The sequence below is a fragment of the Maylandia zebra genome, linkage group LG12 (genome assembly GCF_041146795.1).
Source record: "Maylandia zebra isolate NMK-2024a linkage group LG12, Mzebra_GT3a, whole genome shotgun sequence".
NCBI lineage: Eukaryota > Metazoa > Chordata > Actinopteri > Cichliformes > Cichlidae > Maylandia > Maylandia zebra.
In genome coordinates, this window is record NC_135178.1 from 29,392,511 (window position 1) to 29,418,771 (window position 26,261).

Consider the following 26,261-nt stretch of genomic DNA (forward strand, 5'->3'; position numbering starts at 1 on the left):
ATCCTGTCATTTTAACCCCTAAGCCTGTTTGCAGCCACAACTGTCCGTCGCAATAGTAGCCAATCAGATGGACGGATATTTCTTTGGGGGCGTTTGCTAAGTTTTTATACGCTTGCGCAATCCTATGTTGTGATTTCTACAGTTGCGAGCAACATGTCTGCATCCGTGGTGCGAGCGACCGTTCGAGCGGTCAGCAAAAGAAAGATACTGGCCACAAAAGCGGCGTTGACACTGGTATGTTAATAATTTTTTGGTTATACATGCATGTGAAGCACTTTATGTGCTGTGAGTACATAGTGCTCGAATAAGGCTGGGGTTAACGGCTGCGTCCGGTATGATGTTAGTTGTGTAAGTTGGCTAAGCTAGCTAATCATCTGTTACACGCAGATCAACTTAATATCAACTTTTCTTGACCCTTATTGTAACGCTGCACTTTTTCATGTTGCGTTGACATTCACAATATTTAGAGTAAACACTGTGGCGGTTCTGCAAGCACGACGTTGGGCTCAGCTAGATGCTAACGCTGATAAGTGGCTAGTCAAGACGCCTTTTGTTAGTGTGCTGCTGAAGTTTCTGTACCTTGACGTTCGTAATATCAAGCAGAGTCACCATTTCAAGTCATACGGTATAAAGTTAAGCTTCTTTTGGGATTTAGAAAAAAAAGTGTCTGGCCTTATTATGTTGTGGATTATGGAGTAAAAGTTGTAACAGGTTTGATTGCAGCCTCAGGTTTGATTATTGAGGCTCGCAAAGAGTTGGCAGCATCGCCAGTGAATAAAAACCACCCCGAATCATATCCCGTATCAGTCCTAAAGAACAGTGGACACATTTCCCATAAGCCAAATGGTAACACTGGTTCGTTTGCTGTGTAAACTCTACATGCTCAGAAAATAGATGGGTCGAGTCTGGTTTCACTGTTTTTGGCCAATAAACTTTAAGTAGTTAACAAATTTTATATTACTTGTAAAATTATTATTTTGAAGTAGTTTTCAAAATAATTGCAATTTTATAGCTATTTAGCTCATGTTCTGGTTTTTGCTTGCATTATATACTGTAACCAAAATCCCCCCAAAGCGGAGGGTGGGTTCCCAGACTAGGTAATTGTACATAAATGTATGACAAATTTAAAGTACCTAGTGTGATATTTAATGTTAATGTAAATAAAATTCTGAGAGTGCACTTGGCGTGTAGTAAGCTCTCAGTACAGGCCAGAGTCATTACTTGTTTTCGTGGGTGGGATGAATATGCTCAGCTATTGGTGTTTCAGCTGATGAGCTCTAGTAACAGTGCTGTTGCAAGATAATGTACTTGCATGGTGGTTTCTGCTGATAACATTAGTGTACTGAAGTGTACTTAAAATAGTGGGACATCCTTCAGTAATGCAATTGCAAATGGTGCCTTACATAAGGGGACTGCCGTTACCCACAAAACCCACTGATAAAGACTGACAAGGAAGTCTGATGTAAGGGAACCTTTGAGATGTGGGCATCCTTGAGTTACTACCACTGCTCTTTACTGTATACATTACTATGGCACGATGAGTTATTTTTAACCTTGTGCTGGTGTGGTAATAAATACACCAGCACAATAAATACACCTATAAGTACACAACTTTGTATTTTAAAAGAACTCTGGGTTGTGACACAGCAACACATGCAGATGATCACAATTTAATGGCGTACAGAAATTGGTATTTTGTGTCACAAATGCCTCCACATTAGAACTCACACACTGGCATTGATACTTTCAGCAACTACTGCTACAGCTGAGGTTGCAGAAGTTCTGGTTATTTTATGACACTGCTGTCCTTTTGGGGGGGGGGTAAAGAGTGGATTTTATTTCAACAGCAGCTAAACATTATTTTTCTCTGTTGTTTTTAGAAACAATCCTTTGCCAAATGAATTGTTTGCATCTGAATGCAGTGTAAATTGTAGCTGATGCCAGTAACATTTTAACCTTCTATTGCCTCCTTTTAGACTCCAGCAGCAGTGAGCAAGATCAGATTGTTGTTGCAGGACAGACCAGAATATGTAAGTAATGAATATGGCCAATAAAACATCAATGAAATTAACAGCAGGTGCACTAGAAGAGCAACAATGAGGCGACTTCCAAATCAGGAATAGTTTTATAGGTGGAGTCCACTGACATTTTTTTCCCCCTCCCGTGTTTTCTGACAATTTTTCACTACTTTTGCATTTGACTAGGGTTAGTGTCACTAGTGGGGAGGTGATGAGGATATACCTGGACCCTCCAGAGGTTGCACAGGTAGTTAAACTCCTCCAGGATGGCACATTAATGTATGCCATTGCAGTGTCTCCCAGCACAGTCTCAAGAGGATTGATAAGATTCTAGGAGAGCTGGACGGGGCCTTAAAAAGTTCTTAACTCATTAGCAGTGTGGGTATCTGCTCCTTTGTGCAAGGAGGAACAGATTGAGCATGGCCACAACCCTACAAAATGAGGCCACTGATGTCAATGTCTCTGATCAAACCATCAGAAACAGACTTCATGAGGGTGGACCCAACATCGTCTGTTGGGCGCTGTGCACACTGATTGGCATTTGCAACAGAATAGGAATGCATACCCAATTCCACCCGTGCTTTTCAGTATGTTCATTGAACATATGTACTGATGTAAAAGGGTTTGAGGAAACCATGGAGAGCATTATGCTGCTTTTTTAGCATGTCCGGTTTGGCAGTCAGTTAGTGATTGTCTGGGGAGGCACATCCATCCTAGACTGTCCAGGAGCTCAGTGATGCCCTGTCCAGATCTGGGATAAGATCCCCGGGAGCCTGGCGCGACGTTGTCAAGCATGCATACAAGCTTGCGGGGGCAATACAAACTACTGAGCAGCATTTTGAGTTGCTGCAATGAAATTTCAGCCAAATGGGCTACCCTGCCGCATAACTTTTACACTTTGATATTCAGGGTGTCTTTGAATTCAGTCTTCTGTAGGTTGCTAATTTTCATATCCATCATGTTGTGTGAAATTCTTTTCTTCCTAACACCGCACACAATCCATATCAGTATAGATACACCCCCATCACTAAATGAGCTTTGTCTGTATGGATTAAACAGCAACATGTTCACCTTATTTTTTCATTTGCTAAAGTTTCCTTCTTTTTTTTATGAATCATTTGACTTGAAATTAAATTTAAAAATGTTATAAGGAATATCTGTGGGGAGTAGACTACTAATGTCAGCAAATTGGTTTTTGAATTACAGCTCAAACTGTCAGTTATTTAATTAAAACAGGGACATTCAAGCATTCAGAGTGAGCTTTGCCTCTGTAGAAAGTATTATTGCTACCATTAAATTCACAGGAACAAAAGAAGCATTTTGAGATATGAGTAGTGTCAAGACGGTTTACTAATTAAACTGCAACATTTTACTGAGAAGTATAATAATGTTTAAAAATAAAACAATGAAGGTGTATTTTTTTTCTTGTATCATTTATCCTTCCTTTAGTGCATATATTACAAAAAAATAGGGGGGGGGAAGTCTGTTAACATATATCTGGTTCTCCATCAGATTGGTTTGAAGGTTGGGGTGAGAACACGTGGGTGTAATGGGCTGACTTACACACTGGACTACACCAAGGAGAAAGAAAAGTCTGACGAGGAAGTAGTACAGGATGGTAAGCTTTGTTTTATAATGAATCCAAGCTGAGAAAGGACTTTGTTGTAAGACTGATTGTGTTTGCCACACTAGGTTCTTGGGTAAGGTAATTGATTGAAAAAGTTTAAGGTTTTTATGTGTTTCCAGGTTCAGCAAGTGCAATTTTTAAAATGTTCCAGGATTAAAAATAAGATTAAAAAAAAAACCAAAACTAAATTTAGATGATCTCACATTGAGCTCCCATTTATCTTCTTGGACCCCTCTCGACTCCTTTCAGCATAGTTTGGTTTGTAAGTCTCTCAATGAAAGTCCCATTTTGACCACTTGTACTGTGCACACTCCAATTTCACCACGTACAATTTCTGTTTCAAACCAATCCAAATTTGGTGTGAATAATCATCACACAGACTGTGGTGCATGGCAGCAACTCAGTCATTTACAAAGGATTTATTTTTTCTTTTAGCCATATTAACCTGGGTTAATCTGGTTAACATCAACTCCACAGCTTTCCTTCTTGAGATGCAGGGAAATCTACATTAGGTTAAGTTGAGCATTTTCAGAAAACCATTTCTGTAACATTATCACAGATTGTACTATTTGTGTTTCACTGCCTGTAAACAATCCAACCCTAAACTTCTTAGATAGGGGCCGACCATAAGGCTGTAACCTGATAGTAGTGATGACATTGTTCTGACCTTTTTTCAGGTGTAAGAGTGTTTATAGCGAAGAAGGCCCAGCTGACCCTTCTGGGAACTGAGATGGACTTTGTGGAGTCAAAGCTGTCTAGTGAATTTGTCTTCAACAACCCTAACATCAAAGGCACATGTGGTTGTGGAGAAAGCTTCAACATATGAGCACTATGGCGCCTCAGTCCCCCTTCCCTGCTCCAGACCCTGTCTCACTGATAAAGACTGACAAGGAAGTCTGATGTAAGGGAACCTTTGAGATGTGGGCATCCTTGAGTTACTACCACTGCTCTCCTGCAAACCACTCGTGCATATGTAGTCATGAAATCCATGTATGCATATTGATGCTTAGAAGATTGTAATGCAATTGATGTAGTCAGAACCATCTTGACAAAAACGATTTTTAGGTTCAGATACCTCTGATGTAGACAACTGTTTATACTCGGCTCTGCAACTTTAAAAAAAAAAATCTCTTAGGACCTCAAAAGAAATGACTTTTTAGGTTAAAGCTATGTTATTTCATAAATTCAGTCAGGTCCTGCCATGGCTTGTGTGAGGAGAAAATGATACATGTTCTGAGAACATGTTCACTAAAGCTGAGATCAGATGGGATTTACACTGTTAAACAAAAGGATGAAGCATGATGTTTCAACGTTTGAATCTGTCCTCCAAAACTTGCAGAAAGCCAACAATCAGCTGTTTGACAAACACGCCTTTAAGGTGTGCTATTATCCAGGGTCATGTACCAGTAGTATGCAGAAGTGGAAGAGCTTGAGTGTCTTGAAACTGTTTTATCAGTTTGTAAAAGCTTTTTGAAAAGTATGTATTTATCTCTGTGTGTAAATAACTAAGATTTTAAATCCCTTGAACAACAACAATATACGCACAAAAAAACCCGCACAAAATATGCATCCCTCAAGTGAAACATGAAGTTTCTGTTTTTTCTTTTTGCTTGATGAAAGCCAGGATTTTGTTTGTATAGATGCTCTTAAGATTTGTAACCTGTGCAATATGTCAGTGTATATATGAAAGAAGATTAAATGGATCACACCGCAGCCTGTGCTTCATGTTCTGTTTGCATGTAGGACTCTGACCACCTGTTACTGTCAGAATCATCACAGTTGTCATGGAGATGTGATTCTGTGTCACTGCTGTGCCACAGAGTCCAGTTACTTGAGCCTGCTGCCCACCTGCCTTTGGCCTTTTTTTGCCTACATTTTGTAGCCAGGCTGGAGACAGAGAGGGAGGTACTGTCATTGTGAAAGATTCAACTCTATTTTAGAGCTTTAACAGTGAAATGATGCAATTTCAGTTCACTTTATTGTTGCTTATATTGTAGGTGTTCTACAGTCATGGACAGTCAAAACAAGGATGGCAGCAGAGAGTCTTATGAGCTCAAGGTATTAAAAATCAGTATGTGTAGAAAGATTGCCTTTTTATCTAGTTCTAGTTTCCCCTGATTTCTCTGAGGTGTTTCCCAAACACCAGCATCAGTCCATGATTTTTCATTAACCATTGCCAAATCTAAATGGTCCTAGTCTTAAGTGTTACTTAAAATAACATGAACACTGAAAGAATTTCTGAAACTCATCAGGAAACAACTGCTCTTTGTCAGAAAGACTCAAGAACAGCTCCCAGTAAAGTTCTACATCACAAATGAATTGGAACAGTAGCTGGGCTAGGCTCTAGCTATGGGTCATGAATGATGGCTGAAATATTTGATTGCCTTGTGCATTTTTTTTTTTTGTGAAACCCCTCATGTACCAGTGTCTTTTGTGTGTCTTAGATTTCAGAGTTATTAAAGGGTTTAGCTGAGAGGAAAACATCACCCAATGAGAGCATTCATGCTAACATCAGCCTCTCCATCACAGAGCCAGGAACTTCTTACAACCATGGGAACTTCAGATCTAGAGCTGTCCTCCCTAAAAAACTCTGTCAGCTGTCCACGTGTCAGTATGAGAGGCAAGATCATCTGAGAGAAAGCTTCAGTGCTCCGGTACTCGTTCTTGCCTGCATCCCTGCATCTCAGGCGGGACAAAAGCAACCCACGTTATCATTCCCAGATCCAGTCCTCTTTGCACACCTGGTGGAAAAATCAGAGATCTTTGCCTCTGACTCAGAACAGCTTGAAAAGCAAGAGATATATCCGTACATCCTAGGAGTGCAGGCTTGGAGGAAACGGGAGCAACGTGAACCACAATGTCTGCTGCCTAAACAGTTTCCCCAAACTGGTCAGTAAACAGTTGTAGCTGCAACTGTCACATGTAGGTTAGGGTGAACTAGGCTGAACAAGTTCACTGCTCTTAACTGCTCTAAGGTTGAATAGTAGCCATGGCTATTATGCAGTTACAGCTTAGTTAAGTGTGTTATATATCAGTATTAGTTGGGTGGACATCTAGATTTTGAGTATTCCATTTTTTAATGAAAAACTGCAGGAGAGCAGTTTTTATAACTTTCCATACACTGACATACATTTGGTTAGCCACAAACCTAGGCAAAGATGCATACTTTATTGAAACTGACAAAAGAATATCTAAGATCTGAAAACTAGTTTCTCATGGATTTTTCATGAGCAAATATTTGTTGAAAATCATAATAAATAATAATAAATGTGAGATGTTAAAATGTTTGTAAATTCCCAGTGAGATTAAGAATGGGAGATGATTCACATGATGGAACTCCAGACTTATCAAAAAATTGGAAAATTTTTTAATAAAAATTGGAAATATTTTGATACATATAATTACTAGATCAGCGATAGATCCTTCACTGACTGTTGCTTCATCCTGGTTCAGGGACAACCAACAAATGGTTCTTCAAGGATTTACTGGACCTCCAGAAGAAGCTGTTTTTGGGTGCCTCAAAGAAATCTGGAGCCCTGAGGAAATCTCAGACACCTTGGAAAACTTCACACCACCAGTCAGAATGTTCTTCTTTAATGCTTAGGAAAGTTCAAGACTGACAGAAGAAATAAACTGCAAATGAAACTAGCACTAACACTCAGTGGCAGAGTGGTCATTGAGGCAAGAAATGTATAATTACGTGTCAGAATGGTACCATGTTCCATAAAGCATTCTGAGACTTGAAAAGCATAGTCCTAATAATATGAAATATCCACTAAAATCATTATTAGATATGCAGGGAATAAAGTTAGATATTTTTTTCACCCAAAAAGTAAAAATAAAATATGCAGATTTATAAAGACATCTCAGCACAAACATGTTTCTTATTGTTTCATGCAAAAATAATTTTTAAGTGTTTAGTGGCCAGGTTAATATGTCAAACAACAAAAACAGACATGGATTATATACTCAAATGCATCTTTTTCTGTGTATGACATTGTGAAACTGGCAAGGTTTACTTGTTACTTTTCAGCCAAGGCTTCAAAGGTTCTAATGAGAGCTCCAATAACAGTTAATTGTACCGGAGGTGGCGAGAGATCAAGCTGTGCAGATCTTGTGTAAAGTGGCGTACCTCAGCATTGTCTCCCTGTTTACCTTCCTCAAGAGTGGCTTCTTAATACTCACCTGTCACCTGAGAATGTTTCTGGGTCTTTTTGTTTTTTTGTTGTTGTTTTTTTAGCCCTGCTTCTTTTTGTCCTCCATTTGTCCGTTATTTTAAGCACAGTACACACCACACCAATATATGCCACATTTTTAGCTAATAGTTCTTCAGGAATCAACTTTTTGGTGAATAAGTAATATTACACTGACTATCAATCTGTATTATCGTTTATGTTTTTGCAGATTTAACTAATGAATTGGAAACAAGTTATGTACTTTTACAGTAGGCTGCTAATAACAAAGAACCTAAAGATACAATTTAAAACTGTACTTATCTATTGTATGTAGAAGCAAATTACTTTTTTCATCCATTTTTATATATTTGAATGATTCATAGGTCAGTGTTTAGTGGTTTAAAAACATTAGTAATAAAAAGAAAACTGAAAATGGTCAGATTTATCAGCTTGACTGAAAATGTGTGGCAATATCTAAATAACATTTCTGAAAGACTTTCAGAAAGTTTGATAATGATAGATCCATTCTCTTCCACTTATCTGGACTCAACAGACTTGCTCATAAGACACAAATTTTGAGCATAGTGACTCTTTTCACTTGGCACAGAGGCAACAGCTTATTAACATTAACCTGACGAGGAAATAGAAACAATTTTAGCTTTTACAAGGTCACCCAGTCCTGGTTAATTACAGGTAATGATATTGAGTCTCTCTCACTCTTACACACACACACACACACACACACACACACACACACATACATAAATGACGCAAAGCAAAACAAATCGTCCATCATTTCCTACATGCCAACCCACCAGGTCTAGTGGTGTATAACAGTCTTTTCATGTCAGACCTGCAGAGAATCCATCACCTTGGTTTAGAACGCAAAGAGAGGAGCACTGCCGAAGCAAATAAGCACATCACAGGTAAGAGAAGCTTATTGTTAAAAAAAAAATCACTAAATTTGCTTATATATTAGTTTATCTTTACTTGATGCCATACAGTCCTGTCCAATTATTTTCAGTTTTCTAAAAATAAATACAAATGTATAAAAGTATCTCAAATGTCAAAACATGTCATCTAATACTTTTGTTAAACCACCTAAATTGAAGCTGATAGTTTTCATTCACGTCTTGGTTATTTGATTTAAAATCTCTGTTGTCTTTGTTCTTTTGCATTTCTTGCACTCTGCTTTTATATTGAGAATTATACACTGATATGTTTATATTTATTGCAGAAATATCATTGGCTTTGATGCGTGAAGATGATGGTGGAATCAGACTCTGATCACGGTCCAGAGTGTTTGTCTGTATGCAACAAGTCTGCAACTCTGACAGGCCAAGGGCCACCGGTGCTGGTTAATGCCTGGCTGGTCCCCACTCTCTTTGGCTTCATCATGCTGGTCGGTCTAGTTGGGAACTCTTTAGTGATCCATGTTATCACCAGAAGATGAAGACTGTTGCCAATTTCTTTATAGGTAAATATCTCTGAAACACTGCAGTTTTTAGAAAGAAGCTCTCATATGTTTGCTTGTTTTAACTGTTCCATGAAATGTTTTATTTTTTCAAATGTAAATAAAACCAAAATTTGTTTAACATATGATTGAATAAAAAAACAAAACAGTAACTCTGCTGTTCTGTCCCTTTGATTCCTTTAATTTAAATATTTACCATGAAAAGCCATTAACAATGAAATAAAAATAAATGCTAAGACATGTAAAAGACTTCTTCAGCAAGTGAGATACACTACACAGAAACTATGACAGGCTGGAAAAATGAGAGTGGCAACAGAATTGAAACAGAATATCAGTCACCATTAACTGTTCAACATTAATGATGTTAATGACTTCAACAGATGTTAATTCAAACACCATGTAAGTGTTCTGCAATAATAATATAATTGAAAAGTCCAGTGAGACATTAGCTCATTATACAAAGTACATCAGATAACTAATGTGCAGCTTCCAAATAATGCAAAAAAAAAAAGAGAAAGAAAAATACTGAAAAAAAAAATACTTTTTTGAATTTACACTTATAAAAATAAAAAAAAATTTGCACTTTGATAGCTGGTACACAATATCAGTTTAATAATTGGCTAAAATTAAAATACTGCTAATAAAAAAGCACTGCCATAACATCCAGGTTAACATCAAATTAATAAAAATAATAAATAAGGCTGTCAAAGTTACATTAAAAATTCCTGGTTTATGTCCTTTGTGTTGCTCATGCAGTTGAAATTTCTGTGAAAGATAAGTCTTCCTTGACAGATTTTTCAAGTTTAAAAGTTCTTTACTTACACAAGCTGATGAGGAGCACAGCTTCATGCCTGTTAGTTCAACTTCCTTCTGTCTTTGAAAAATGCCCAGAATCACCACTGAATGAATACCCATAACTATCAGTTATGTAGCGTAGCCATCCAGTCTCTTTGGCAATGGCATTACTATCTGTAGACATCCCCAACTTTCTAAGACACATCAGATGATTACACATGAGGCATCTGATTAAACTACATAAGTAAATCATAGCTGTAAATAAGGTTATACCACTTGAACCACTTGTTAAGAAACATCCTACCATATAACCCCCATTTGTGCAGCATAGCACGGCTCAATCAGCTTGTGGCACTGCTGTGTTTTTTTTAAAGCCTGGGTTGCTTTGATGGCAGCATTCGGCTCCTTTTTTGGGGTTGTATATTTTTCCCGTTCTTCCTGACAATACCCCATAGATCCTGTGAGGCCAGTTAGGCCAGGTCAGGCCAGTTATCTATCAAATCAAGCAGTAATAACATGGTCAGCATGTTATGTTATTAGATGTTTAGTACTGTGGGCAGGTGCTGCTCGAAAAGGAAAACTGGATCTCCATAATGCTTGTTAGCAGATCAAAGAATGAAATGTTCTTCTGGCTGAGACCAGTTACAACATCAGAAGACGACATAGCATGCTGAACACCTTGGTTTCTGGGCCTCTCTACTCTTCCTCCAGACTCTAGACCTTGATTTCCAAATAAAATGCCAAATTTACCTTCATCTGAAAAGAAGACTGTGACATTGAGCAAAGGTCTATTTAGTGCCCAGATAAGCTCCTCGATATTACAGGGAGTGCAGAATTATTAGGCAAGTTGTATTTTTGAGGAATAATTTTATTATTGAACAACAACCATGTTCTCAATGAACCCAAAAAACGCATTAATATCAAAGCTGAATGCTTTTGAAAGTAGTTTTTAGTTTGTTTTTAGTTTTAGCTATTTTAGGGGGATATCTGTGTGTGCAGGTGACTATTACTGTGCATAATTATTAGGCAACTTAACAAAAAACAAATATATACCCATTTCAATTATTTATTTTTACCAGTGACACCAATATAACATCTCCACATTCACAAATATACATTTCTGACATTCAAAAACAAATCAGCGACTAATATAGCCACCTTTCTTTGCAAGGACACTCAAAAGCCTGCCATCCATGGATTCTGTCTGTGTTTTGATCTGTTCACCATCAACATTGCGTGCAGCAGCAACCACAGCAACCAACAGTACACCTCTCTGTTCAGAGAGGTGTACTGTTTTCCCTCCTTGTAAATCTCACATTTGATGATGGACCACAGGTTCTCAATGGGGTTCAGATCAGGTGAACAAGGTGGCCATGTCATTAGTTTTTCTTCTTTTATACCCTTTCTTGCCAGCCACGCTGTGGAGTACTTGGACGCGTGTGATGGAGCATTGTCCTGCATGAAAATCATGTTTTTCTTGAAGGATGCAGACTTCTTCCTGTACCACCTTCTTCAAGGTGTCTTCCAGAAACTGGCAGTAGGACTGGGAGTTGAGCTTGACTCCATCCTCAACCCGAAAAGTCCCCACAAGCTCATCTTTGATGATACCAGCCCAAACCAGTACTCCACCTCCACCTTGCTGGCGTCTGAGTCGGACTGGAGCTCTCTGCCCTTTACCAATCCAGCCACGGGCCCATCCATCTGGCCCATCAAGACTCACTCTCATTTCATCAGTCCATAAAACCTTAGAAAAATCAGTCTTGACGTTTCAGCTTGTGTGTCTTGTTCAGTGGTGGTCGTCTTTCAGCCTTTCTTACCTTGGCCATGTCTCTGAGTATTGCACACCGTGTGCTTTTGGGCACTCCAGTGATGTTGCAGCTCTGAAATATGGCCAAACTGGTGGCAAGTGGCATCTTGGCAGCTGCACGATTGACTTTTCTCAGTTCATGGGCAGTTATTTTGCGCCTTGGTTTTTCCACACGCTTCTTGCGACGCTGTTGACTATTTTGAATGAAACGCTTGATTGTTCGATGATCACGCTTCAGAAGCTTTGCAAGTTTGAGACTGCTGCATCCCTCTGCAAGATATCTCACTATTTTTGACTTTTCTGAGCCTGTCAAGTCCTTCTTTTGACCCATTTTGCCAAAGGAAAGGACGTTGCCTAATAATTATGCACACCTGATATAGGCTGTTGATGTCATTAGACCACACCCCTTCTCATTACAGAGATGCACATCACCTAATATGCTTAATTGGTAGTAGGCTTTCGAGCCTATACAGCTTGGAGTAAGACAACATGCATGAAGAGGATGATGTGGACAAAATACTCATTTGCCTAATAATTCTGCACTCCCTGTATGAACACAAATACTCAAAATTCCCAACACATTAATTGCATATATTTCTCGTAGTTTCACTTTCTACAAGATATAACACAATAAAATACACCAGACACCACAGATTTAAAAATGTTTTGTTGCACAGTGATAGTAACACCAAATCCACACTTTTAAGCTTAAACTTCAAAACTTACATTTTAACTACTGATTTTATCTATTGTTCTGATTTTATCTGTTTTGATTTTTTTTTTACATACTGTTTTGTTTGTTTGTTATTTAGTTAGTTTGTTTGTTTGCTTGTTTTAATCAATTTTAAATCATACTTTTTATTTGTTTTTGTTTCTAATGTCTCTGTAAAGCACTTTGAACCACCTTGTTGTTGAATTGTGCTATACAAATAAACTTGCCTTGCCTTGCCTAGTAACAGACATACCTTGTGTTCCTGGTTTTCAGGTGACTGCACAGGCGACATGTGTCACTCTGTCAGCAATGAGTGTCGACTGCTGCTACGTGACTTTGTACCCTCTGCAATCTCTGAGACATCGGACGCCTCGGAGGGCTCTGGCCATCTCCCTGTCTATCTGAATAGGTATCATACAAACATACCATGCACACATGTGCACCCACATCACAAATAGGACTCTAGTTATTTAATCCATGAATTTAATGGACAATTAATTATCCAATAATTGATGTGTGCTTGTTTTTCTGTCTATAAACACCATTCTCAAAAAGTTTTTAATTAATTCTGATAAAACTTTGTCAGAAAGTTTTATAATTTAGGACCCCAAAACATCTTATAGGATAGAAAAGAATGAAAATATACTACGGGAAAGAGATGACCTATTATCCATTATCTTCTCCTATATAAGGTTTGTGTAATCAAAACAAACATCTGCTACACTTATAGGATTTTACTTGGATTACAAACATCTTAAAGTACATTTCAAAGAACAAATACAACAAAATGAATATACACAAAATGCAGTACTGTTCCCTCAAAGGTAAATCCTGTCCAGAGAGTGAGCTGCCTTCGCGAAGGTTTGCACTTCTCTGAGTGCTTCTTGTTATTTTTTATTTGCCACAGTATAAGAAGGAAAACTACATGCCATGTCCCCTCTTCTGTCCATCCCTGTCGCTGGAGGTGGGATACTGCTGGTTCGGTCCTCAGACATACTGCAATGATGTTTTTCCCTCTGCCCATCTCCAGAGAGCTTTCACCATCTACAGCTTTCTAGCTGTCTACCTCTTACCCCTGCTTACCATCACTGTGTGTTATGCCATCATGCTCAAGCGGATGGGCCAGCCCAACATGAATCCCATTGGCAGTGGCTACCAAGTAGGAAATTATTTATTTTTCACATATTAAATCCACAGAGAATTTCAAATATTCCTTTTAATTACAAAGACTTGGCAATGCCTCCTTTAATCCAGTTAAATCGTGCAGTAGCAGTATGGGCGCGAGTCTCTCGCATGGTGGTGGTGATGGTGTCTCTATTCCTCGTCTGTTGGGGGCCGATCCAGGTTTGCATCCTCCTGCAAGCTTTTGGCCTCCAGAGTTACATCCTATATAAGGTGATCTCTTTTATTACTGATTAGATGGTCATCGTTTCATTTTTGTTTTATATGTAACACCAGCTCAATACAATAAATGCAAAATCAATATCCTACAGTATTAAAAAGAAAACCCAAACAACCAGCTGTCAAGCAGGGTGATGGGGAGGAAGAGCTCCCTTTTAACAGGAAGACCGCAATTTTTTTTATTGTTGTCAAGGTTTTGGGAAAACTACAACTACAAAACTATTACTCAGATGTTTGGTTATCCCATTGAAGTTTGTTGTTGTGAAAATATCTAGCAAGAAATGACAAGAAGATCCAGATGTAGGGAAGTTTGCAAAACCCCTAACAGGTGTCATCGCTGGTGCAGCTAACCCTTGGCTCCTCGCTAGAACCTCAGAACAAAGTCAAATACACCCAGAATTTACTTTTTTTTTCTCAGGATCTATGTCTATCAAATGCCAGGGGTGGGGAGTGCTAGGGAGTGTCATTTTCAGGGTGTCACTAGGTGAGTATACAGTCTTAGTGTAGCTCTTAAAGGTGTGACAGTGAACAAAAGTACTGTGATGACAGAAACCGATGCTGTCGCTTTAAAAACAGCGACAGCGTTCGATTATTTTCATCTGCCACAGGTTTCTTCCTGTTAAGACGGAGTTTTTCCTTCCAATAGTCCAACATTATTGTAGGTTCTTTACAATATTAAGCACCTTGAGCTGACTGGTGTTGTGATTTGAATTGAAAAACTTGAAAATCGAGTGCGCCTTAATTTTGCATTCACAGCTGAAGATTTGGGGTCACTGCATGTCTTGCTCCAACTCCTCTGTAAACCCGTTTGTGTATGCTTTCACGGGCAACAACTTTAGAAAGGCTTTCAAGCATGCCTTCCCTGCCATTTTGCTGTGGCGCTCAAGAGGGAGAGTCAGAGTGGGAAACACAGACGCAGAGGAAGGAGTAGAGACGGATCATCAGGCACCCAAAGGAGAAGCAGAGATGCACTTTCTTTCATCTGGCCCCTAAAGGCCATGCTGAGCATTTGGACACGGTGCACTCATTGTTTATTTATACTTTCTCCTGAGATGAGAGCAGTCTGATCACTGTAGTGTATGTTTGCTTGGACATGCACACACCCACACACACACACTGAAACATTGTATAATTCCATGTGATCTCTAAAAAGGGACAAACCGGTCAAGCGAGTCTCGTGTGTTTCACGAGCTGCTGAAATACAATTATCTCTGTCACGCTTTTCTAAGTTACGGTTAAATTAATGCTGTCAGCCTGACTGCTAGAGCTTCTGGTTTTACCTTTGTTACAACTTCGTAGAAAAAACCCCAAACTGTGCCAACAGCAACTGCAATGGACTATTTCCATTTGATAGAAAATTGTCTTGCTGAATCTTTGGTAACACAACACTCTGTGCAATACTGTGCAGTAAACACTCAAACTGACTCAATTTAGTCTGTTGTGCTTACATTTTCAAACGTTTGTTTACTTTCATCTCATCTTTTTTAAAAATGCTCATGTTCACACTTCCACCTTTGACTGTGGGAAATGTTGTTATTTTGAGGACAAATATATAACAAATACATATCAGTCTGCGTTTGAGTTTGGTTAGGATTAAGAAGAGATCAAAGTTTAGATTCAAATAGTGAAAACCGTGTCTTTTTTGTCAATTGTGTGTGACAAGGTGGTACAGTGTGCAGCTACTGGTGAGAGTGACTTCAGACGAAGGGCATTTACGTCTTTACGTCCATCCTTACAGAGAGCAGATGTGTAAAAGACACTGTGGGATGTTCATTTTCTCTATCATTGCAGATATTAGACAGAATCAAATCTGAAGGAAAACACAATATGTTGCGTTTGTTTGCTCGGATATATTATATTTTGTTTTTTTTTCCACGATGCTACCCTATGTAGTCTCTTTTGATGTTGACTTTTTGAGGAAGCAGCTGTGAGCGCATGCGACTTGTCTCCATTAAACCCCGTTAATATTCTGCTCTTCAGATGTTTTGCTGTTGTGGGGGGAAATAATCTGTTCAGTGGTATTTATAAGTAGAAAGTGTGTTTTTCTCCTTCTATAGTGTGCAGTTAGACACAATACATCAAAATAGGAAAAAAATAGAACGCTGAAACATAGTTCTATGAAAAGTAATCAGAAGCTATCAGGATAATAAGGAAACATTTGATCAAAATGTGTCTAAATGTTGAAACTCTTTCTTTCTTATCCAGGCACGGACACAATATGAGAGGTTCCATATAAGCTCTATGGGATGTTGTTATTCCTCCTCTTCTCAATGCCATAACTTTGCAGAATCAATTCATGCTGGCAAGCAATATTCCAAATTCCTGCAGCATTGATTAATTGATCATTGAATAAACAGGATACTGCGAAAGAGCAACCAGTGCTCTTCCTGCTATACGTGTAAAGTGCTTTCAAATTACTTGAGACTTGAAGTTTTGCTCGCTCACATTTTCGGTGGCGTGACGGTGCACTCTAGTGATGGGTCGTTCGCGAACGAAATGGCTCTTAGAGCCGGTTCTTTGACGTGAACGACTAGAGCCGGCTCCTTATCGCGAGCCGTCACGTGGGTTTTTTTTTTTCTTTCTCTCACCCTCTCTCTCGCACTTTTTTTCCGCTTCACTCTGCACGCGAGCCTTGTGCTTTACGCTGGGCAGAGGGGGGAGGGGCGGTAGCTACACTCAGTAGCACAGGAACAGAGCCAGAGGGAGAGAGAGAGAAAGAGAGCCAGGGACAACAACGTCACATTAGAAAGGTATAGTAATCATCCACAACTATTTTCGGTTGCAGATGATAAAGGATTCAGAAAGTGCGGATTCATGCGGGCCCATATGACAGAGAATGTGCATCTTCTTTTTGTTTTCATATTTTAATTTATATTTAATTGCGTTGTGGTTTGCAGTGTTTTGTGTTGTTTTCACTTTAAATTTGTAAAAGGAAACAGCTGAAAATTTAAATAGTTAAAAGTTGAAATGTGAATAGTTGATTTTTGTATTATATGATTTATTTATTACATTTTATGTGGCGTGAATAAATAAAAGTATATTTACAGTGGTCCCTAGAGACAAAGCACATACAAACTTCAAATCACGTACGAACTCTGAAGCATGTACAAACTCCAAAACACGTAAAAACACGTACAAACTCCAAAACACGAAAAAACTCCAAAACACGTACAAACTCCGAAGCACGTAAAAACTCAGAAGCACATAAAAACTCAAAACACGTACAAAAGACAACAGAAGTGCTCCAGGATGCTGGGCGCAGTGTTGAGCTTTTGTTATCTTGTGGCTACACAAGCCAGCAAGTACCAACGACCGGATTTGGTGTGTGATAGTAACAGGTAGATGAACTTTTTTTTTAATTATTTGAATATATTTGAGTGCCTGTGTATAAATACACAAACAATACACACATGCTTTCAATTGTGTAATTTAAGTGATCTAGTAGCTCTGCTTTGGAAGTTCAGTTCATGCTAGAAATGTGTTTTGGAGTTTGTACGTGTTTTGTCTCTAGGGGCCACCGCATATATTTATATATAAACATATATAAATAAAACCACTTTTTTTACGTTAGTAATTCCTTTTGTGCATAATTTTATATTATTGTGAATAATAAATTAATTAAAGCAACAAAACAACCTGAAGAGCCGGTTCGGAGCCGAAAGAGCCGGCTCATTTTAGTGAGCCGAACCGAAAGAGCCGGATCTCTAAAAAGAGCCGGAAATCCCATCACTAGTGCACTCAGCCAGTCACGTGACAACGGGTCCTAGTTTGGGTCCTGGTGGTGCCTTCAAGTGCTGCCAAGTAAGTAAGTAACTTCGTTGGCGTGAACTGGTCAAAAAAAAAAAAAGGCAAGTGTAAGATCAATGTATAGTTTATTATATATGTGAAATAATTGAAATGAGGAAAAAAATAATTTGATCTCAGTTAAGAAGTTTCTGCATGATCTAATTTAATAAATAATTTAAGTTAAATATTTTACAATGTTGTAAATCTTTTAAAATCAAGTTGTTACGGTACTTAAGATCAAAGGGAAAACAGTCTGGGAAAATTTCACAGTAGTTATTTCACAATAGTTTAAATATAATAACACTAACCCAGAGTACTCTTACTCTAATATTGACTTAGGGGAACATTTGAGTACAAGGTGCTTTGAGAACAATGTTTAATTATGCTTTCAATTTAAAACAGGAGCCACAGAGGTTTTTTTTATATATAAAATAATTGTTTAATATTTGAATTGGAGCTTATCCACTCGGACAGCCTAAAAGGTTAATCCGCCTGTTTGAACGATTGACAATAACTACTAAAAAATAATTATAATCAGTAATTACTGGAGTTAACGTTTTCCAAAAACGCTTCGTCCATATGATCAGAATCAACTTTTTGAGGATTTGAGGATGCATCATGCATTAATACTCCCTTACTTGGTCAACTATGCATTGTAACCTAGATCGCATGACTCTATTTTGTCAATTGAGGCTACAAATTTACGTGGCGTTCCCAAACGCAACATGCTATATACATAACTGGCATCCAAGCCAACCAGTGCTCGAGGAGGAGAGCAAAGACACGGCCGAAGCTGAGGCTTTCACAACGCTGAATCTGGTAGAGACAGCAGGCAGGGACGGCATCCACCAGCCGGAGTTTCGAGCTCGCTTTACACCATGGAACACAAACAAACCATCAACTTTGGAGCCGGACCTGCAAAACTTCCCCCCTCTGTAAGTTGGTATCCCTCTCTTGCTTGTGTAACGTTAATAATGTGCAGAAAAAAAGCGAGCTAATTGCAAACTGCTTTAAAGCAAATTGCCACTTTATAATTTGTTTAACCGCAGGCGGGTCGCGGACGCGATGGCCTAATTTTCCTTTCATTTTCGTAAAGAGAGACACTGTATGATGAAAAGGACTTTGGTTTAATGCCATTGTCAGCTTGGCATTTGTCAACAGTGTGTTGAGTTGCATCAGCCTCATTCATTCATGTGGAAACCTGCTCCTTTGTGGTTCACTGGCAGCGGCAGAGAGAACCTCTAGATGGCAGAAGAAACACGCTTAGATGAGAACAAATCACAGCTCCCAGATAACACTGACGCCTCCCGCGAGGTCTTTTTGGTTGACTGCAGACTTAATGTACTCTGAGTGGTTTGTACTGCTGCCTGCGGGGCTTTGTAGAGCCCAATAAACCCAATGAACTGTAAGGATTTAGTCATGAGGCGTTTAAATGGTCAAAACAAAATAAAAAATTGTGAAACGGAAAGAGACTGACAAGTAAACTCACCGGTGTACAGTCGCAATGCTGATTATCGACTGTTTTAGTGCTTAGGCAAGTTTGTTTTTTGCTATTTTGCAGCCCACCAAGATTTTGGCTTTCCAACATTTTTTCAAAATGTGGTTTAATTTACTCATGCTTAAAAACACTGGAGTTTATCAAATGGCCAGAAACAGCATATATACAAAACACATGTACAAACTTCTCTTAGCAGTGACTCTGCATTAGTCATTTACTAAAAGCCCTTTTTCTAGACTAGAAAAACCTTAATGTGATAGCAAAGTTTACGTTTAGGAGCATCAGTTGGTCATTGTATGATTTTTATTTTTTATTTTTTAGGTCAAATAAGATTTGTGGAGCTAAAATGTGTATTCATTAGTTATTAATAGCAGTCCTATTTATAAGATAGTGATCAGAGGTGCAACACATTTTTAATTTTAATTTACAAACCAACATGTTGGTTAGTAACAAAGACCAAAAACATCTATGTGGTTTCATTAACAGCTGTTTTCTTGTTGCAGTCCAAACTTTATTTTTAGTGCAATGAAAAAAAAACGTGTTCAGCTACCATCATAGTTTCTGAAGAGATATCCAAAAGTTGATTCTGTTCATCTGGACGTAGCGTTTTGTGGGAGAAACGTTTCGTCACTCATCCAAGCGACTTCTTCAGTCTTAGCTGACTGCAGGTTTCCCCAAATCTTATAAAGATTATGCTTTATAAGATTTATACTAAGATCTTACTAAGATCTTAGTAAGATTATACTAAGATTAAGGAACTGACCTCCCAGCCCATTGTTCCTCAGTGGGCTGGTTTCAGTCATTATGCAAATGTACTGTTTGGGGAAGTTTGGGGAGAATGAAGAAGTCATTTGGATGAGTGACGAAACGTTTCTCCCACAAAACGCTACGTCCAGATGAACAGTATCAACTTTTGGAGATCTACTTTCCTGGATGATTGAGAATGCATCAAGACGTTTTGAAGAGATACTTACACGATGTGTTGCAGGTGCTGCTTCAAGCTCAGAATGAGCTCCTAAACTACAGCGGCACTGGCATCAGTGTCCTCGGTGAGTAGAAAAACAGATCAGTACACAAACATGTTAATGTATTGTCTCTAGATTTTTCAGTAAAGGATGACTCTGTTGAGATGGATCCTTTGTGACCTCTTGTTAATTGTGGCCTGTAGCTGACATTTCATACAGAGTGTGTGTTTACTGTACTGTGTCCAGATTAATAAACCTTGAGAGATTTCCATACGTCCAGATATTTCATAGCTGATCACTGCTTCCTCAGTCTCTGGAATCTGTGAAATATTAAACATCACAAATATCACATTTTCATCAAAGGTGTGTGTACGTCATATACAGTGAAATAAAATCCCCCAAAATGTTCTTTTTGTACTAGAGATGAGTCACCGATCATCAGACTTCAATAAAATTATCAACAAAACAGAGAGCCTCCTGCGAGAGCTGTTGTAAGTAACTTTTGTTGCTCTGTTGTGTTTCTTCAGATATGCTGCACTATAATCACGTCTCCTAACAAAGGTGTTCATTTTTTTTCTTGTAGTTTCAGCTGACAGTACATAACGTGTTGTAATCATAGTCAGACTTCTTTTAATGCATAAACACTCGTACCCTTTTTTCCTCTTTTGTACAACAGCGCTAATGACAGGCAAACCGGTCAAACGAGATGGTTGTGCACCTTTTCTTCGAAGTTATTCTTAGACAGTCACATTGCTGTCAATCCGATGGAGGCAGAGATGTACAAGAGATAGCTGCATATTTTACCTATCACATTTAAACCACACTAGTGTCTCAGCTGAGTAAAGAGATGCTTTTTGCTTTCAAACTGTACCTTTGCTTGGTTTAAGAATCAGACTTCCTGTAAGTTTACATCTGCACGTGATTATGTCTGGATTGCCTTTAACACACACTGGTATTTTTTTTTCTCAGAAATATTCCAGACAACTACAAGGTGCTGTTCCTGCAGGGTGGTGGGTCTGGACAGTTCAGCAGTGTTCCTCTCAACCTGATTGGTCTTAAGGAGGATAGGTGTGCCGATTACCTGGTGACGGGCACGTGGTCGGCCAAAGCAGCAAAGGAAGCGGAAAAATATGGCAAAGTGAATGTTGTTCACCCAAAACTGGATAGTTACACGAGTAAGTGTGCAGACTGGCAAGTTTTTTCTTTTATTTATTTTTTCCTGCCATGACATTAAAACAGGAAAAAAAGGAAAAACTAGTATAAGCTGAAATAGTCAGTAATTGTTATTCTGACTGCATCAGGACAGTGAGTCTACAAAATCTGGCTGTGTACCCGGGCGGTTGCATAATAAACAATAGAGCCAAGCACCAGTGAAAGACTCTGGTATGCAAGTGGTCATTTCCACATGGTTGGGCGTAATATTTAGAATCAACGCTACGGTGCTTTGAATTACAGTACTGTGCAAAAGTCTTAAGCCACCCTTCATTTCTTTATATTTTGTGCCAGGAAAACAGACTTTCTTCTAATTTTTTGCAGCGGTTTTGAGAAGTAGTTTTTCAGGCTTTCTGAAGGTCTTTCAAAGGTTTTTTTTTTTTAAATTAAATCAGTTACTCCACCTGACCATTTTTAGAGGCGTTAATCATTCAAACTTTAAAAAAGCCATGTAACTCCAGGGAGTAAACCAGTGTTGCGTCTACACAAAGTAGTAAAAGCTGACAAAGAACAATTTTAATTGAATTATATTTAGACTCTATCTGCATATTGCAAACATACATTTTCTCCCGTTTCTTTAATTGAATCTATGGGAAAAAACAAAGATAACATGACCTTCTTGGGGACACTCCCATATGGCTTAAAATCTGGGACTCTCCACCAATTGCTGTCAGAGCTGAAGAAGCTTCTCCGATGAGAGGTGAAACATCTTCAAGGAAACTTAAATAAGTCCAGAAGCTTTTCTTTCCGAACTCCTTAGACTACGATGACCTGGATGAGTGAGAATCTTCACAGACAAAGATAACACTGTTTGACAGATGTAAAATTGTATTTTTGCACCAGTAAGCTGATTCCCAAAGTGCTATTATATTGTTATGTCTCGCTACCAATATAGATATTGGCATATCTCGGTATGGTGTGCAGTGTGTCCTTTAAAAAATTTGAGGAAACTGGAAAAATCTAGGAAAAGAAGTAAGAGGCCTAAAAATTATCTACAGCAGCAAAATAGTATCTGAAAGTCATGACCTCAATAAATGGCAGAAAATCAAACAAAAACCTGAAACGAGGTTCAAGAGATACATCTGGCCCTTCAGCTGATCACTGTTCACCAAAGCATCATCAGAAATGGATACAGTGGAAAGGTAGTTTTCATTTTTCAGCATGGCAGTATTCCCAAACACACATTATTGAAGCAGTGTGGAATCACCTTGAAAGTGAGCAAAATAAAAGGCAGCCAACATCCAAAAAAGAGTTTTGGATGTCCTTCAGGAAACCTGGAGAACTATACCTGAAGACTACTTGAAAAAATTACAAGAAAGCTTGCCTAAGAGCCTTCTTACCTGATACGACTTTCTTCACATTATGCTATCGCCATGAAGTTTTATTTTAAGTTTTTGATTGCTCTCACTGTGCTGCTAGCATGGCTATAGATGCTTTGTTAAGTCTTGTTTTGATTTTATTATGCTGGGTTTTGTGTGTGTAGAAATCCCTGACCCCAGCAGCTGGACCCTGAACCCCTCAGCCTCCTACGTGTACTACTGCTCCAATGAGACAGTCCATGGTGTTGAATATAACTTTACCCCAGAAACAAATGGGGTGGTCTTGGTGAGCGACATGTCCTCCAACTTCCTGTCCCGACCTGTGGACGTCTCTAAGGTGAGCTGGAAAAATGCGACTGAAAAATGTATATATTTAACTCTTGTGCCTCTGGGACCCTGTTCTTAAATATGTATTTAAGTTCTGTATTGCCATATTGGCTACCGGGGAATTTTGAGTGGGGAACATGTCCAAAAGTTCTTAGCTTCTTTTTGAACTTATAAGTTCCCTCTCGCCAAATCAAAGGCATTTTTTTTGTCTCAAAGTAGACCCGTAGTTGTAGGCAAGGCTGTATTTATTGTGCTCTCCTGCAATCTGCAGTTTGGGCTCATTTTCGCTGGGGCTCAGAAGAATGTGGGCTGTGCCGGTGTAACCGTGGTCATTGTGCGGGAGGACTTGTTAGGTCACGCTCTGAAAGAGTGTCCCATTGTCCTGGACTACAAGGTCCAGGCTGAGATGAACTCCCTGTACAACACACCCCCATGTTTCAGGTAAAAACTCACCAGTGTAAGAAGTTAATCTTTATCCTCCAGACTGAAGATGATCAATATGTCAATTTGTCACAAACTTTAATCTTTTTCGTCACTGGGTTCAGCATCTACATCATGAGCCTGGTTCTGGAGTGGATAAAGAACAATGGCGGCAGTGCTGCCATGGAGATGCTCAACAAGCAGAAGTCCTCCATGATTTATGACATCATCAATGCTTCTAATGGTTTCTATGTGTAAGTATCACATCAGCATTTAAATACGAGAATTCAGAGGAAAAAGCAAAATGATAATGAACAAATGGGTCAGGAAGTAAAACTCTACCAAACCTACATATTAGGAGTGCAATAAGGAGTTCAACCCAGAGCTGTGTGCTGTGTTGTTACGCCCCGAGTCTAGGCATGTAGAGACGCACATAAGATTTGAGGAGAGAGAAGCAAGTACCCACCCTGGGTCCCAAACCTAACATCCGAAACCGGCTATGAGTAAAAAAAAGGTGATTTTCTTTAATGTCAGGAAGCATAGCTCCAGGGTCAACCCAGGCCAAAATAATAAACAAAACCAACTAAGTCCTGCCAGAGGAAACTAACTAAACCCTAAGAACGAAACAAAACAAACAAATGACAATACTATCCCTCGCTTCCTAGCCCAGAAACAGGAGAAAACTGTTCAAAAGAAAAGGCGGCTCACCCCTTCAGCTTCAGCCTATGCACGCATAAGCACTGAGTTTACCCACAAGCATGCTTACACAGATACAAAGTAACCCAAAAAGTTGGAAACCAGGGCCAGGTCCATGTCTGCAGTCAAAAACTGCTCGCTCGCTTCTCTCTCTCCCGGCAGCTGTCAGAGCGGCTTTTTGAACGCAGTCACGTGCTCCATGGTCCAATCAGCAGCTCACTACTCTTCATTAGGGGAAGGATCTGCAGAGAGTCTTAAGACACAGTAAAGAGACAGAAACACAGCAGCTCACACAGACTTCTTATGGCCACGAGCTGTAACATGTGTCCACCTGCTCAGGTGTCCTGTAGACACAGCCTGTCGGAGCCGGATGAATGTACCATTTCGTGTGGGGAAGAAAGAGGGAGATGAAGCCTTGGAAAAGGAGTTTCTGGATGGTGCTTCCAAACGTGGAATGATCTCACTGAAAGGACACAGGTTCGTTTGACAAACATTTTGTGTGTATAGTGTTGCTCAATTAAATCTGATTTTTAGATGTAGATTTTGCAACCTAGTAGAATTAATTTCCCTTTTAAGGTTATAGAAACAGGGTGGCACATTGGTTAGTGCTGGTGCTTGGGACCTGGACTAACTGACAATTCAAAATTGGTGGTTGGTGTGAATATGATTTGAATGGTTCTCTGTATTGGCCCTGTAATAGACTGGTGATCTGTCCACGGTAAAGCCTGACTCTTACCTCATAACTACTAGGATGGATCAAGCAGACCCCATGGATGGAAGTGGAAACAATAACTTTAGCCAGGAGCACAGATGTTGGATTTGCTTTGTAATTTTGTAAAGACAGAGAAGGCAGAGTACGAAACACACTTTTTTTTTTTTTTTCTCACCCTGCAGGTCAGTTGGAGGAATTCGCGCATCACTTTACAACGCTGTAACACTGGAGGACACTAAAGCACTCGCTGACTACATGAAGGAGTTCCTCAAAGATCACCAATGAAGCCTCTCCTACTGAATGCTGCCTGATCCCAGAGGGGCAGTTTCATTATGTTAATACAGTTTTTCAAAGAGGGAAAAAAACAACAACTTGTAACTCTTCTTTTAATCTCGTTGAGATCCACGTTGGATTTGAAAGTTGCACCTTTTTACATGCCTTTTATAACAACCTGGCATTGTTCCTAATAAGCTACTGCCTTTGCTAGTTATATATGTATGTAACATAGCCAGTAAACGAATTAAAAATAGTAATTCTAACAGGACTTATATGTGTAAATGTTCTAGGTGAATCTTGTTATTTGTAAAACCTGTACTTACATTCCAGTAAAAATTAACTTGACATTACTTTCATTTTGCAGTTGTTGTTTATTTTTTTTAAGCTACTTTTTTTTTAAACTGCTTTGCATTGCTGATGTTTTTTCTGTTTGATGAATGTTCAGGGGAGAAAGCAGAAACAGAAAATTTGGGTACATAAAGCAAATTAACCTTTTGCATATCTAAAAAGTTTTAACCAGGGGCAGCCTATATCTTTTTACACTTCATCAGTGAGAGATTAAGGACAAAAAATGATATCATAAACACACATAAGCTATATTAGCCAGGAAAGAATCAGCTGTGAATCACCCCTGCAGTGAAATGAGGTGTGCTCTGGTGCAACAGACTTAACATTTTCAGTCAAACAGTGCAGTAAAAGTTTAACCTTGCAACAATTTACTCTTAAGTAACAATGTGCAGTGCAGCCATAAGCAGAGTTACTCTTTTGCCTGTGAGGTTAAACAGTCACGTACTACTAACTAACTGGCTGCTGAAAGACAGAGGCGAGGCTGCCGGACACTGGCGCCACCGGGCCCTCTGACCACCACCAGTAGGCAAACACGGGGTTAGTATCTTGCCCAAGGATATTTGCCATGCAGCCAGGATGCAGCCTGGGATCGAACCACCGACCTTCTGATTAGTGGATGACCTGCTCTGCCACCTGAGCTACAGCCACCCCATTGCCGCCTTTGCCCTGCTAACGTCTATCGGGACGGCGCTG

General features: G+C 39.2%; 3 protein-coding genes across 3 annotated transcripts; all 3 read left to right on the top strand.

The window, feature by feature from the left end:
- Positions 1 to 81: 81 nt before the first annotated feature.
- isca1 (iron-sulfur cluster assembly 1) lies at positions 82 to 5,358 on the top strand. The gene is made up of 4 exons (XM_004546941.5): positions 82 to 234; positions 1,977 to 2,030; positions 3,531 to 3,636; positions 4,323 to 5,358. The coding sequence occupies exons 1-4, from the start codon at positions 154 to 156 to the stop codon at positions 4,469 to 4,471; spliced, it is 390 nt and encodes a 129-aa protein (XP_004546998.1). The 5' UTR covers positions 82 to 153; the 3' UTR covers positions 4,472 to 5,358.
- Positions 5,359 to 5,412: 54 nt separating this feature from the next.
- kiss1rb (KISS1 receptor b) lies at positions 5,413 to 15,331 on the top strand. The gene is given in 11 exon segments (XM_074560016.2): positions 5,413 to 5,550; positions 5,643 to 5,703; positions 6,090 to 6,534; positions 7,099 to 8,746; positions 9,058 to 9,256; positions 9,259 to 9,297; positions 12,850 to 13,017; positions 13,525 to 13,564; positions 13,566 to 13,767; positions 13,863 to 14,003; positions 14,766 to 15,331. Coding segments are annotated over 7 exon segments (999 nt in total). The 5' UTR covers positions 5,413 to 5,550; positions 5,643 to 5,703; positions 6,090 to 6,534; positions 7,099 to 8,746; positions 9,058 to 9,084; the 3' UTR covers positions 15,003 to 15,331.
- A 3,208-nt stretch (positions 15,332 to 18,539) lies between these two features.
- Positions 18,540 to 25,570, top strand: psat1 (phosphoserine aminotransferase 1). Its single transcript, XM_004546940.2, has 9 exons — positions 18,540 to 18,730; positions 20,282 to 20,342; positions 20,680 to 20,749; positions 21,228 to 21,433; positions 22,954 to 23,126; positions 23,388 to 23,557; positions 23,662 to 23,790; positions 24,572 to 24,709; positions 25,127 to 25,570. Exons 1-9 carry the CDS (start codon positions 18,674 to 18,676, stop codon positions 25,227 to 25,229), a joined length of 1,107 nt encoding a protein of 368 aa, XP_004546997.1. The 5' UTR covers positions 18,540 to 18,673; the 3' UTR covers positions 25,230 to 25,570.
- The last annotated feature ends 691 nt before the right edge of the window (positions 25,571 to 26,261 follow it).

Bases quoted from the DNA above. Each gene is read 5' to 3' on its own strand.
- psat1 (XM_004546940.2), top strand. From the start codon at position 18,674: ATGGAACACAAACAAACCATCAACTTTGGAGCCGGACCTGCAAAACTT. The intron at 20,750-21,227 runs GTAAGTAACTTT...TTTTTTTCTCAG, and splicing joins AGCCTCCTGCGAGAGCTGTT to AAATATTCCAGACAACTACA. The intron at 23,127-23,387 runs GTGAGCTGGAAA...TGCAATCTGCAG, and splicing joins GACCTGTGGACGTCTCTAAG to TTTGGGCTCATTTTCGCTGG.
- isca1 (XM_004546941.5), top strand. From the start codon at position 154: ATGTCTGCATCCGTGGTGCGAGCGACCGTTCGAGCGGTCAGCAAAAGA. The intron at 235-1,976 runs GTATGTTAATAA...GCCTCCTTTTAG, and splicing joins CAAAAGCGGCGTTGACACTG to ACTCCAGCAGCAGTGAGCAA. The intron at 3,637-4,322 runs GTAAGCTTTGTT...ACCTTTTTTCAG, and splicing joins CGAGGAAGTAGTACAGGATG to GTGTAAGAGTGTTTATAGCG.